Genomic DNA, 11,874 nt, shown 5'->3' on the forward strand with positions numbered 1-11,874 from the left:
GATTAAGGCCAGCCCCCTCCCCCCCTCCTCCTCCTCCCGGCCAGTATGAATAGCGGTGCTGTTGCGCCGGGGCGCTTGTTCGCTGCCCAGCACCGCCCGCCTAGCTCCGGGACTCCGCCTGCTTCTCGCTCTCGCCTCGATCTCGCTGCCGTCCAGCCCGGCTCCCCGGCGGCCATGGAGGCGTTCGTGGGCTCTCGCGCCTTGGGCGAGGAGTCCCTGCAGATGTGGGACCTCAACAAGCGGCTGGAGGCTTACCTGTCGCGCGTGAAGCACCTGGAGGAGGAGAACGAGGGGCTGCGCGCCGAGGTGCAGGGCTTGCGCCTGAGCCCCGTCGAGGGCTCGTGGCGGGCGCGCTACGAGGGCGAGGTGGCGGCGCTGAGGGCCACCCTGGAGCAGGCTTTCCGCGACAAGGCGTCGGCCGAGCTGGCCCGGGACGCGCTGCGCGACGAGGTGCAGCAGGCGACGGGCCGGTGCCAGCGGGAGCGGGCGGCCCGCGACGAGGCCAAGAGGATGCTGTCGCGGAGCAGGAAGGAGCTGGAGGAGGAGCGCCGGGCGCAGCTGTGGCTCCGCGAGAAGGCGGCGCAGCTGGAGCAGGAGGTGCGGGCGCTGGACGAGGCGCACCGGGACGAGAAGGCGGCGCTGGGCCAGGAGGCGGCCGGCGGCGTGGGGAGCCTGCAGAGCGGCCGGCGCGGCGCCCCGACGGCCGAGGGCTGCTTCCAGCCCGCCGAGGTGGAGGACTACGCGCAGCGCCTCTCCAGCATCTGGAAGGGGGCCGCCGAGACCTACAAGGCGGAGGTCTGGCAGCTGGAGGCCGCCCTGGGCGAGGCCAAGGAGAAGCTCTGGAGAGCCGCCGAGGGCAACCGGCAGGGCCAGCTGCGCCTCCAGCAGCTGGAGAAGGAGCTGGCCGGCCTGAAGATCCGCAAGGAGGTCCTGGAGGAGAGCTTGGCGCAGCAGTGGCAGCAGCAGCACGGCGAGGCCGGCCAGCTCCAGGTGGGTCAGCAGGAGGGCGGGGCGGGGCGGCCCTCCAGTGCACTGCATGGCCCTTGGGGGTCCCTTCCGACCCCATGGTTCCAGGTGCAGCTTGTGCGAGTTGGGGGCAGAGACCCCCTCTGCTTGGAAAGGCACCCGAGGAGCGGCAGCAGCAGCGAGAAAACTGCCAGGCGGCTCCTCTGGTGTCCTAGTGACCCGCCCACTAGGGAACAGAGTGGAGATGTTGGGTAGATGGGGCGGCCTGTGGGTTTTATCTGCTCATGAGTCCAAGAGGGTTGAAGCCAAGCCTGGTCACTGAGGGAAGGGGATTCATAGAGCAATAGAGTTAGGCCCTCAAGTGTCATCAGGCCCACCCCCTGCAACGCAGGAATCCCCAAGAGGGGGCCATCTCAGCTCTGCTTAAAAACATCCAGCACAGGAGAGCCCGTCACCTTCCAAGGGGGTCTGTTCAACATGCAGGACATTGCGCCTGGGCCCGTCTGGGTGGGGGTCTCCATGCCAGACTCCCTACTCTGGGCGTGCAGGAAGAGGGGGGATCCCAAGAGTCTGCGTCTGTGCCAGGGGGTGGGAGGGGCAAAGCTTTGGCTTTTCCCAGGACAAGAAAACTCCCATTTTACCTTGGACCCTTTTACACATGCCTGGCCCTGGCTGGGGGGAATAAGAGCCTTCTCTCTTTCCTATCTGCATCAGCTTTCTAGACTGCTGCTGCTTCTTTTCAAAATATTCTCATTTGTGCTGGACCTCTGGTCTGTCCTGGGGTGGGTTTCACTTCTACTCCAGTTTGTATGCTGTTCGCGGGGAGGGTCTCTGCCTAAATGGTCCCTCTCCACACCTGTGGAGGAGTTTTAGGGCCCCCTCACTGCTCCCTCCGTGGCATGAGAGACTATAAGGTCCAGCTGGCCAAAGGGGGTCTGCCTCATCCAGCCGCCTGTCTTCAGAGTGGCTGCCCAGCTGCCCATCATTCCTGAACTGAATGACCCTTTGCGCCACTTCTGACTCCACCATTCTGTGATTTGTGCCTCTTTTGTGGTTTGTGTGCTGCTGTGGGCTTGGACTCCAGGTGTGGAATCAGGGAGAGATTTGGGGCAAGGAGGGGTGTGGGGAAAGGAAGGCAGGGAGTTTGTGGTTCAGGAGGAGGATTGGGATTTGTGCAAATTCTTGCTCACTTGGAAAGAGAGAGGGGTGGTTTTGGAGACAGCCAGGAAGGGGCAGTGTGGAACTTCGGGTCCTCAGATATTGCTGGCCACCTGCTCCCTTCAGCCTTGACAATGGGTCATGCTGGGGGGAGAGGAAGCTTCAGCTGACCACATGGGGGGGGGGAAACTAAAGGTCCCCCATGTAAGTTCTTTGGGGAAGCCTTTCTCCATTTCCCCCTTCAGCAGGCCCAAGTGATGCTGTGCTGCAAGGCGCCGTGTCAGGTTGTCACAAAGCAGACCCTGGAAGGATCATAGAATCCTAGAATTGTCAGGTTGGAAGGGACCTCAGGGGTCATTTAGTCCACCCCCTGGCTGATGTCCCCTGGAGAAGGGTGTCTCCTGAGCCAAAACACCCAGAGGAAACGCTCTCCCTGCTGCCACGCCCGTCATCCTGGTGGGCACCATGAGATTATCTGTACTTCCTGCATTGCAGGGGGGTTGGACCCTTGGGGCTCTATGGGAGGTGGAGGTTCCTCTGGCAATTCCCAGGCCAGGGCCAGGAGCCGTGTCCTCCCCTCCAGTCCGCCTGCCGTCGGGGCCCTTCCGTGAGCTGAGGGATCCCATTGGCTGACAGACGCCTCGGTCTCTCCTCTGCCTCAACAGCTGGCCATCGAGTCCCTGGAGGAGGAGAAGCAGTCCCTGAGAGTCCAGATCGCCCAGGTCCTGGAGGAGCGCCAGCAGCTGATGCATCTCAAGATGTCCCTCAGCCTGGAAGTGGCCACCTACCGGTGAGAGAGCTCATTGCCCCAGGGGCTACTCTGGGAAGGGTGGGGGCCACGTGATGCCTGGGGGGTGCGACACAGGAGCAGCCTGGCCCTCTGGCCTCTTCCCGCCCTGGCTTTGTTCCTTGAGTGAACTTCAAAAGAGCCCTGTAGCTGGATCCAGCCAAAGGTGGGCCATCTCGTCCAGCCTCCTGTCCTCACAGGGGCCAAATGCCCCAAAGAGCTTGGGAAGTTAGATAGACTGCCTCTGGAGCTGGAGGTTCCATAAGGACCACAGAAGATCCTGGCTGCTGGGTCAGGCCAAAGGGAGCCCGTCTAGTCCAGCCGTCCATCCTCGCAATGGACAACCAGATGCCTTTTTGGGGAAACCTGCAAGTAGGATCCAAGCGCAAGAGCAACCCTCTTCCCGCCTGTGGATTCCAGCAACTGGGATTTAGATGCACTGCTGCCTCTACGGAGGCAGAGCAGAGCCAGCAGGGCTGGTAGCCATTGGCAGCCTTCTTTTCCTCCTGAAATTTGCCCGATCCACTTTCGAACTGCTAGGTTGGCAGGAGCAGGGACCGAGCAACGGGAGCTGACCCTGTGGTGGGGATTCGAACTGCCCTTCTGATCGGCAGGCCCAAGAGGCTCAGTGGTTTAACCCACAGCGCCACCCCCGACTAACCCTTGCTAAAAAAGCAATACAGCTCTTTTTAAAAAAAAAAAGAAAAAGAAGGGGGCAGCAGCAACTCTCCCCTCCTCCTTTCCAGAGACCCTTCCCCATTTTGATTGATTTAATTGATTTCTACAGCTCTGTGATTCTGTGGTTTATTTCTACACCACTTTCCATTCAAGCGAATCCCAAAGCAGCTGATAAACAACAATAACTTAACAGGACATCACAAGTGCAACATAAATAACAAATAATCAGTAAAAGAATTTTGATCTATAAAACTACACTAAAACACCAGCAACTAAAATAACAACACAACAACAACAACAACAACAATAACAAAGGCAAGCATCCCAATTACAACATAAGTCACATTATATGATTAACAAATAACCAATAAGGCATTTATGATCCAAAAAGCAATATTAACAAAACAGCAACTAAAAAACCCCCCTTTCTTCACCACTTGTTCCTGTATAGGCAGAAGCAGACTCTCCCAGGCGTCCCCTCTAACTCTCCCCAGTTTGGTGAAGCGTCTGGGCTTTGGCACCCTGCTTTCCTGGCTGTGTTCTGGGTGCCCCCCCAAAGGGGAAGGAAGAGGGACCCCCAAAAAACACCCACAGCCCCTTCTCTTCATCCCTGTGGCCTGCTTTCTCTTCTCCCTCTACCCCCAGAGACCCCTCCTCTTCCTGGGAACTGGGCTCTGGTTCACAAGCCCCCTCCCCGCATGGCTCCTCCAGGACAAAAGTGGGCTGGCCGCTGAGGGGGTTCAGCACCGCCATTAGCATGAGAAAGGGGGGCCCTGCCTGGGAGGAGGAGGAGGAGGCGGCAGAGGCTGCCCATGACATCACCCCAATGGGCCCCAAGTGCAGCTGCAAAGGATGGCAGAGCAAGGTTTCACACCCCTCTGTGTGGCTGGGAATAACTCTCTTAAGGGGCTCAAAAATCTCCTGGCGTGTTTTAAGTGATGAGGTGGGGGCTTTGCAGGCTCCACGCCTCCCCAGGCACTGCAGCAGTTGGTGGCTTCTTTTGCTAGAAGACTCAGGTCAGATAAAAGAAAGGGCTTCCCCACCCTGTATAAACTGTGAGACTCTCTTCCACAAGAGGCGGGGGGGGGGCGGCGGCGTCAGCCTGGGTGGCTTTAAAAGCAGGTTGGACAAGTTCATGGAGGAGGAGAGGTCTCTTGACGGCTGCCAGCCTTGAGGTCTAAGCTCTGCCTCCACAGCTGGAGGCAAAAACGCATCTGAATCCCAGAAGCTGGAAATGGCAGGAGGGGAGAACATGCTCTTGGGCTGGGATCCCGCTTGCGGGTTCCCCATGGAGGCATCTGCTTGACCACTGGAGGAGGAGGAGGCTGGGCTGGCTGGGCCAGGGGCCGGAGGTTCTGATGGCCTTCCTCTGTCCCCTCTAAAATGGGTTCTGTGCGAGAACAAATCTTGAAGGGTTCGGTTCAATGGAGGGGGAAGAGGTGCCCTGGCTCTGGGGTGAGAAAGGCCACCCTTTGCAGGCCAAAGGTCCAAGGCGCCATGGCCAGCCTCTCCCGACAGGGCTGGGGAGAGGCTCCCTGCCTGAAATCCTGCAGAGCAGCTGCTGCCCGTCAGGGCCAAGGGAAGTCAGCTAGATGGGCCTGGGATATTGAAGAAGCTTGCAGAGCCCCCGTTGCAGGCCAGGGCCCTGTCTTCTCCCCAGAGACCCCACAAACCAACCAGCCCCTCTCCCACGTTTCTTTCCAGGACCCTCCTGGAGGCTGAGAGTACCAGGCTGCAGATCCCGGCTGGCGACTTCAAACTGATCAGTGGCATCAGAGGTATGTATAAGAGGGACAGAGAGAGAGAGAGATGGAGGGAGAATGATCGGAAGGGCAATAATCCCATGGAAGAAAAGAGGCTTATTAGGACTGTAGAGCTGGAAGGGAACCCCAAGGGTCATCTAGTCCAACCCCACTGGAATGCAGGGATCACAAGCTACAGAAATGTTTTGTGTCTCTGTTCTTTCTACAGATGGGAAGCTGGAGCTGAGCAACGGCCTGTCCCTGGACAGAGGCCCCCTGGGCCCCCGAGACCCCTGGCTGAGCCCAGCCACCTTCCCAAAGGCCAGCGCAAAGCCCCGGTCGCCCAGGGGCCAGAATGAGTCCTCAGCAGGCAGCTTCACTTCCTCTGCGCCCCCCAAGAGCAAAAGCCCCTTGGCCAGGGATTTCCAGAAGGCCAGCACCATCCTCCCGGACCCCTCCGCCATAAGTTTTGAGGACCCCTTGCCAGCCAAAGACGTCCTGGCACCCGTCGACCTGCCCGCTTTTGAGCAGACTGAGGTCTGGAGGGCCACCCAAATCACAGCTGTCTCCCAGTCGCTCTTGCACGAGTCCCTTCCACCTTTCGACACTGCGGCTCCTGACGGCTTGGAAGAATCCAGCTTGGGCACCGAGCAGAGACTCCAGGTGGACGGAGCCATGAGGGGTGGCAGAGAGACTGAAGCAGGAGAGAAGGAAGGACTTTGTGAGGAGGAGGAGGAGGAAGAGGAGGAGGAAGAGCAAGAAGAGGAGTGTCTCAGCAATGAGCCAGCAGTGGAGGCCACGACCCAGAACGGTCCTTACCCTGACCGGCTGGTTACAGAAGCAGTGGAAATCGCACTCAAAGTAGTCAACGCGGCAGATGTCCGGCCAGAGACTGGCTTCCTTGAGGGCTCTGACTTCCCAAACGGCCTCCCTCTGGACGGCTCTCCCCCCTTAGAAGATGAAGGCAGAGCGGACTCTCCTCCCAGTACAGAGTTGGTGAAAGAAGCTGCAGAGAAAGTGCTGAAAGAGCACACTGGGGACACTCCGCCAGGGGCAGACCTTATGTGGGGCAACCGAGGCTCTGAAGAGCCCACAGAGGTGAACGGCAGCCCCAGTGAGGCCTGCACAGAGGAGCATGAAGGAGAGACTCAGGGGGCTCTGGCAACAGACCCCCCAACTCCACAAGAAATGGGGTTGCCGGAGGTAGAAGGGGAGGCCGGGGAAACTGCAGACAGAGTCCCGGTCACCGGGAGGATCGAGGCCTACCAGGAAGTGGTGCCTCTGGGAGAGGAAGGCGAGGAGCCCCCGCCATCATGTAGCAGAGAGCAGGGGGGGCACGGCAGTGAGGAGGTGCCCGAGTGCCCAGAAGGGGCAGGTGCCCTGGGCAAAGATGTGGCTGTGGCGGTGAGGGAGGGGAAGGAGAGCTGGGACCCTGGCGCCAGCAGCCCCCCAGAGGAGCAGGCAGGTGCCACGGGAGGGTACCTGGAGGAAGCGGAAGACCTGGAGGTGGTGAGCACAGAAGCCCTGCACCTGTCGGAGGATGAGGAAAGGAGGGAGCTGTGGAGCCCCTCTAAGGAGAACGAGGAGGAGGACTTGCAGGCGCTGGAGGGGGAGCTCCTGCAGGCAGAAGAGTGTGTTGCTTGTGAGAACGTGGCACCACTGAGCCACGTGGCGGCAGAGAGTTGCTCAGAGCAACCCTTTCTTCAGCTGGAGCAGGCACAGCTCCAGGCACCAGGAGCCCCTCCGGAAGGGATGGATTTGGCCCTGCGGGAGGGAGAGGTGGGAGAGGCATCCCAGGAACCTGACGCCGTTCCTGTGGAGGAGACCCCCTTGGCGGAAGAAAACTCAGTAAGGGAGGAAGGAGAGAACATGGAAGGGGAGCCCAGAATGGTGGAAAGCACAAGGGATGCTGAGGGGGGCAAAGAGAGGGGGGAGGAGGGGGAGGACACCCCCAGGCCCCCGAGAGAGGATGGGTTGGGGAATGAAGATGCCAGGGAGAAGCAGGGCTTCTCAGACACGGAGCCTGTCTGCTCCCAAGAGATGGAGGTTGCCTTGCGAGGCGAGGGTGTCCCGGGGCAAGGGCAGATCTCCAAGGCAGAGGAGCAGGATGTGGCAGGAGATGCTTCGGAGGAGCAGCAGCAGCAACTGGCAGAGGAGGAGGAGGGAGCAGGAGAAGGAGGAGAAGAGATCCCAGCGGCTGCTCTTGATGCTGACAGAGACATCCAGGAGGGACGCTTGGTGGTGGGCCCAGAAGCCTCCAAGGCTGAAAGGGAAGAGGAGGAGGAGGCAGGCATTCTAGAGATGGAAGAAATAGCAGCTCCCTTGGAGACAAAGGACCTGCCATGGTGCCCGGAAGCTGAGCAGGGTGAGGCCGACGCGCAGGCAGAGGAAGAAGAGCAAGCAGTGGCCAGAGTAGAAGAGGTTCTCCAAAGTCAGCTGGCCACCCACCTGGGCGAAAGCCTGGCCCCACCTGCTGACAAAGAGGTGGAGGTTCCCCCAGAAGTGCAGGGCAGCCCCACTGATGGGTTTGAGGGCAAGGACCAGGCCGACACCAGCTACGGTCAGTCACAAAGTGAGTCTTTGGGGTCTGAGGACTCCCTTGAATCTTGGGACAGCTCCCCAAATGCCAGCCATGAGACCGAGGGGATTGAGAAGGGCTTGGAAAGTGGCAAGGCGATTATGCTGGAGGAGACTCTGCCGGATCACACCCCCTTGCATCTGTATGAGGGGCAGATGTTGGCTGCCTCTGGGGAGCCCCAACAAACGCCTCCAGAGAGCCAAGAGGCTGCAGAACTGCCTCTTGTGACCCAAGATGGAGCCACGTCTTTAGAGGAGGTGCAACATCCTCCAGCAGAGGACGACAGTTTGCACAGCCCCCCAACAGAAGAGAACATCAACAAACAAGAAGGTGCAGAAGAGGAAGGAGGATGTGCCATAGAAGCTGCTCCCATCCAAGGCACGGACGATCCCAAAGTTTCAGGAAAACCTACGACAGATGCTCTGGAACTCATCGGAAGTGATGGAAACCTACTTGAAGAAGACTCCAAAGTGCTCAGAGGGGAGGAGGTTGCAAGGGACTCTGCACAGTTGGACGCAGAATCTGAGAAAGAGCTGGCTGGTGGGGAAGGCCTCCAGAAAGGGGGCGAGGTGGAAGAAGAAGCCCAGTTTGTAGAACAGTTCTGTGAGGAAGAACCTGGCCAGGATTTTGCTTGGGGACCAGAGGAGGACAGCACTTTCCAAGTAGAACGGTTGGATCCCAGCAACGTGGAGGAAAATGCCTTTGTGGAAGGGGACGGTCCGTTGGAGCTGGGTGACCAAGGCGACACAGAGGCTGAAGGTGGCCACAAGGTTTCTCCCCTGACCAGCGTGGCTGACTTGGGTGAAATTGTGCTGGAGGGGGAAGAAGGGTCTTTGGATGTGCAGGGAGGAGACCTCACAGGACCAGAGGCTCCAGCATGTGGCAAGGATGAAGATTTGCCCTGTGCCCAGGAGACAACGGACCTTGAAATCTGCAGAAGAGAAGACCAGTTCCCACAGGAAGATGTGGCTGAGGGGGACCCAAGTGGTGAGGATCTCCCAGGCGAGACAGTTGCGAGCATCTCAAGAGAGAGCATGAAAGATGCTGACATCCTGGAGATCGTGGAACAAGCTCTGGAGTTCAACCAGGAGCTGATCAAGGCAGCTGAGCCGTGTGTTGAGGCCCAACCAACAGTGACAGGAGGGGAGGAAGGTCCATCCCTGGAGAATGAGGAAGAGGAGAGCCGGGCTGCACCAATTGCCTTGCCCGATGTCAGTGACTCCCAGGTCCCCACAGAGGCCCCAGAAATCTCCTTCCCCGATGCCAAAGACCCAACAGGATCTGGTCCTCTGTGGGCTGACAGCAATGCTAATGGGCTGCAGCAAGATTTCACAGAGGAGATCCTGAATGGGATTGGGGTCCTCCAGCCTGGTGAGACAGAGTGCAATGGGGGCATCTCTGAGGAAGAACCAATGAAGAAGGTTACCATCACCCAGCAGTTCCTCAGGGAGGAGCTGGACGATCCCTCCGCGGTGGAGGTGACAGCAGACAAGAGATCGCCTCAAGTGCCGTCCCATGAAGAGACACCAAGGATCGAAGATGTGGAGCCGGAAGTTCACGAGAAGGTTCTGCTGGGACATGGCAAAGGCCTGGAGGCCACGGATCCCAATGAGAACCTCTTTGTCGACATCTTGCAGGCTGCCTGTGTCAAAGGGGGGAAGGGCGCTGATCCAGGGGCCGTCTCCGTCCCACCACACTTTGGGGATGAAGTTCTCCACCTGGAGTCCAACCAGCACCTGAACTTCCGGACGGAAGAGGAGGAGGAGCAGAGATGGTCTTCAGAAGACAACTGAACCCCTGCCTTTGTCCCTCCCAGCAGCTGACTCCTGCCAGAGGCAAAGCAAGATCTCTAGGGGACCAGGAGATCACTCTCTTCTCATGCCCCACAACCTCCACAACTTTTTTAAATTTTGTTTTTTAGATGCCATACTACCATTTTTCATTTAAAAAATAAAAATAGGCCGTCAAATTGACAATCAAAAGCTTTGATTAGATAGAACTCTTCTTTTTTTAAAAAACCTCCTTTGAGACTTTATGGTAGCGATTTGTTAAAAACCTCCTGTTTGTTGGAGTGAGCATTCGAGCCCAGTGCCTTATAGGGTGGCAGGATATAGGGCCAGGGTTTTAATCACGATAGGCCTCCCCTTAAAGTGGGTCCAGTTGTTTGGGAGAAGGGGCAGTCCGAAGCCTTGTGACACCTGTGGGGCTGGCTGCTACTGTGGGGGGAGTGGCTGGATCTAACACCTCAGTGCCAGCACTCAAGCCCTTTGGACCTTAGCGCCTTCAATCCTCGAACCGTCAGCCTCCAAGTTACGTTGCAAAAAGCAAACCCCCAACGCAGCTTGGCACATCCCCTTTTCAGGATTTTGTGGCTGGCACAGCAATTCTTAAGCTCCTCGACCCACAGATCAAGGTATCGCTGAGCTGGGTCCCACCCTCCTCGCTGTCTGACCGCCTCCTGCTTCTTTGGGGCAGTTTATGGAGATTGAAAAGTGGGGTTTAAGCTGCAGAAATGTTGGTTTCTGTGCAAGTCAGGCCAATGTCTCCCAAGTGCAAATTTGATGGGAGTGTGTGTCTTCAGGGGCTGCTTTGAAGTTCACCCTATAAACAAGCCAGCAAGAGGAGTGTTTGCAGCAGGACTGGGGCAGGGCCACCCAAGGGCAGGCAGCAGATCCCGGGGTGTGGAGGGGCTGGTGGTTTGGTGTGGACCCTGTTGCAGAGAGAGATGCAGCTGCCTTGAGGTGCAGGACTGAAGAATTCTGCTGCTTAGTTGCCTTCAGATAAGGAGCCAGCAAGACGGACCCCCGGCTTCCTCACACTTGAGCCTCCTTGATAAGCTAATAAAAGCAATTTGTTTCCCACCACTTGCAAACTCACAGCCTCTTGTTTTTAAAACTGGACTTTTACAAAGAATGTGTGATTTGCAAAGCGTTATATTTTGATGTGGCTTTCTCTTTGGGCGGGTGGGTGGGTGGGTGTGGGAGGAGAGAACACAGGGCACATGGGCTTGTCAAAGAAAATAGGCTGGTGATCTCAAAGGGGTCTTTGAATGCAAGTCTTCATTTCCAAAGTGGGGGGCTGTGGTTCTCCAGGGGTTGCAGAACGACCCTTGTCCCCACCCCTTTCCATCGACCATGCTGGCTGCTGGGGCTGGTAGGATACGGAGGTCAACATCTGGAGGGGCACAGATGTCATAGAATCATAGGGACCCCTAAAGGCCATCTAGTCCAACTCCCTGCAATGCAGGAAGCACAGCTAAAGAATCTCTGACTAGCATCTGGTTAAATACCATCAAGGAAGGAGAGTCCCCCACCTTCCAAGGGCGTCCATGCCACTGTCCAATAGCTCTTGCCCTCATAAAGTTCTTTTCTTGCCACTTGAATCCATTGGTTTGAGTCCTGCCTTCCAGAGCAGGCGAAAACAAGCTTGCTCCCTCTTCTATGTGACAGCCCTTCAGCTATCTGAAAATGGCCGCCGTATCTCCTCTGAGTCTCCTCAACCGTTCCTCATCAGGCTTGGTTTTCAGGCCCTTGGTCATCTTGGCTTCCCTCTTCTGCACACCTTCCAGCTTGTCTACATCCTTCTTAACTTGTGGTGCCCAGAATTGGACACAGTACAGTCCACCCTCCCTGCCACAAAGAGGCGCCTTCCTTGAACTTAGACATCAGACGATCAGGCCAAGGGCCGACTGAGGCCAGCAGTTCCCAGAGTGGTCAACCAGGTGCCCTGATGGGAAGCCCATATGCCAGAGGTCAGAAGCCCAGGTGTTGCCCAATCCTTCTTGTATGACCCCACTTCCTGCCTAGAGGATTGTGCCTAGCCATCATGACTAACATGAGCCATTAAGCAACTTTGTTCTCCTCTGCTGTTAATCTGTCTGGCTCACTTTGAAAGCCACCACTGCATTCGAGAGCAGCCACTTCCACATGTTTAACTGCCTGTGAAAATGTCCTCCATCCTGAATC

At 57.5% G+C, this 11,874-nt stretch overlaps 1 protein-coding gene across 1 annotated transcript; it reads left to right on the plus strand.

Moving 5' to 3' along the window:
* NES (nestin) lies at positions 1-10,773 on the plus strand. The gene is made up of 4 exons (XM_028710806.2): positions 1-990; positions 2,790-2,914; positions 5,294-5,367; positions 5,561-10,773. The coding sequence occupies exons 1-4, from the start codon at positions 46-48 to the stop codon at positions 9,700-9,702; spliced, it is 5,286 nt and encodes a 1,761-aa protein (XP_028566639.2). The 5' UTR covers positions 1-45; the 3' UTR covers positions 9,703-10,773.
* The last annotated feature ends 1,101 nt before the right edge of the window (positions 10,774-11,874 follow it).

This window comes from Podarcis muralis, chromosome 16 (genome assembly GCF_964188315.1).
Source record: "Podarcis muralis chromosome 16, rPodMur119.hap1.1, whole genome shotgun sequence".
Taxonomy (NCBI): Eukaryota; Metazoa; Chordata; class Lepidosauria; order Squamata; family Lacertidae; genus Podarcis; species Podarcis muralis.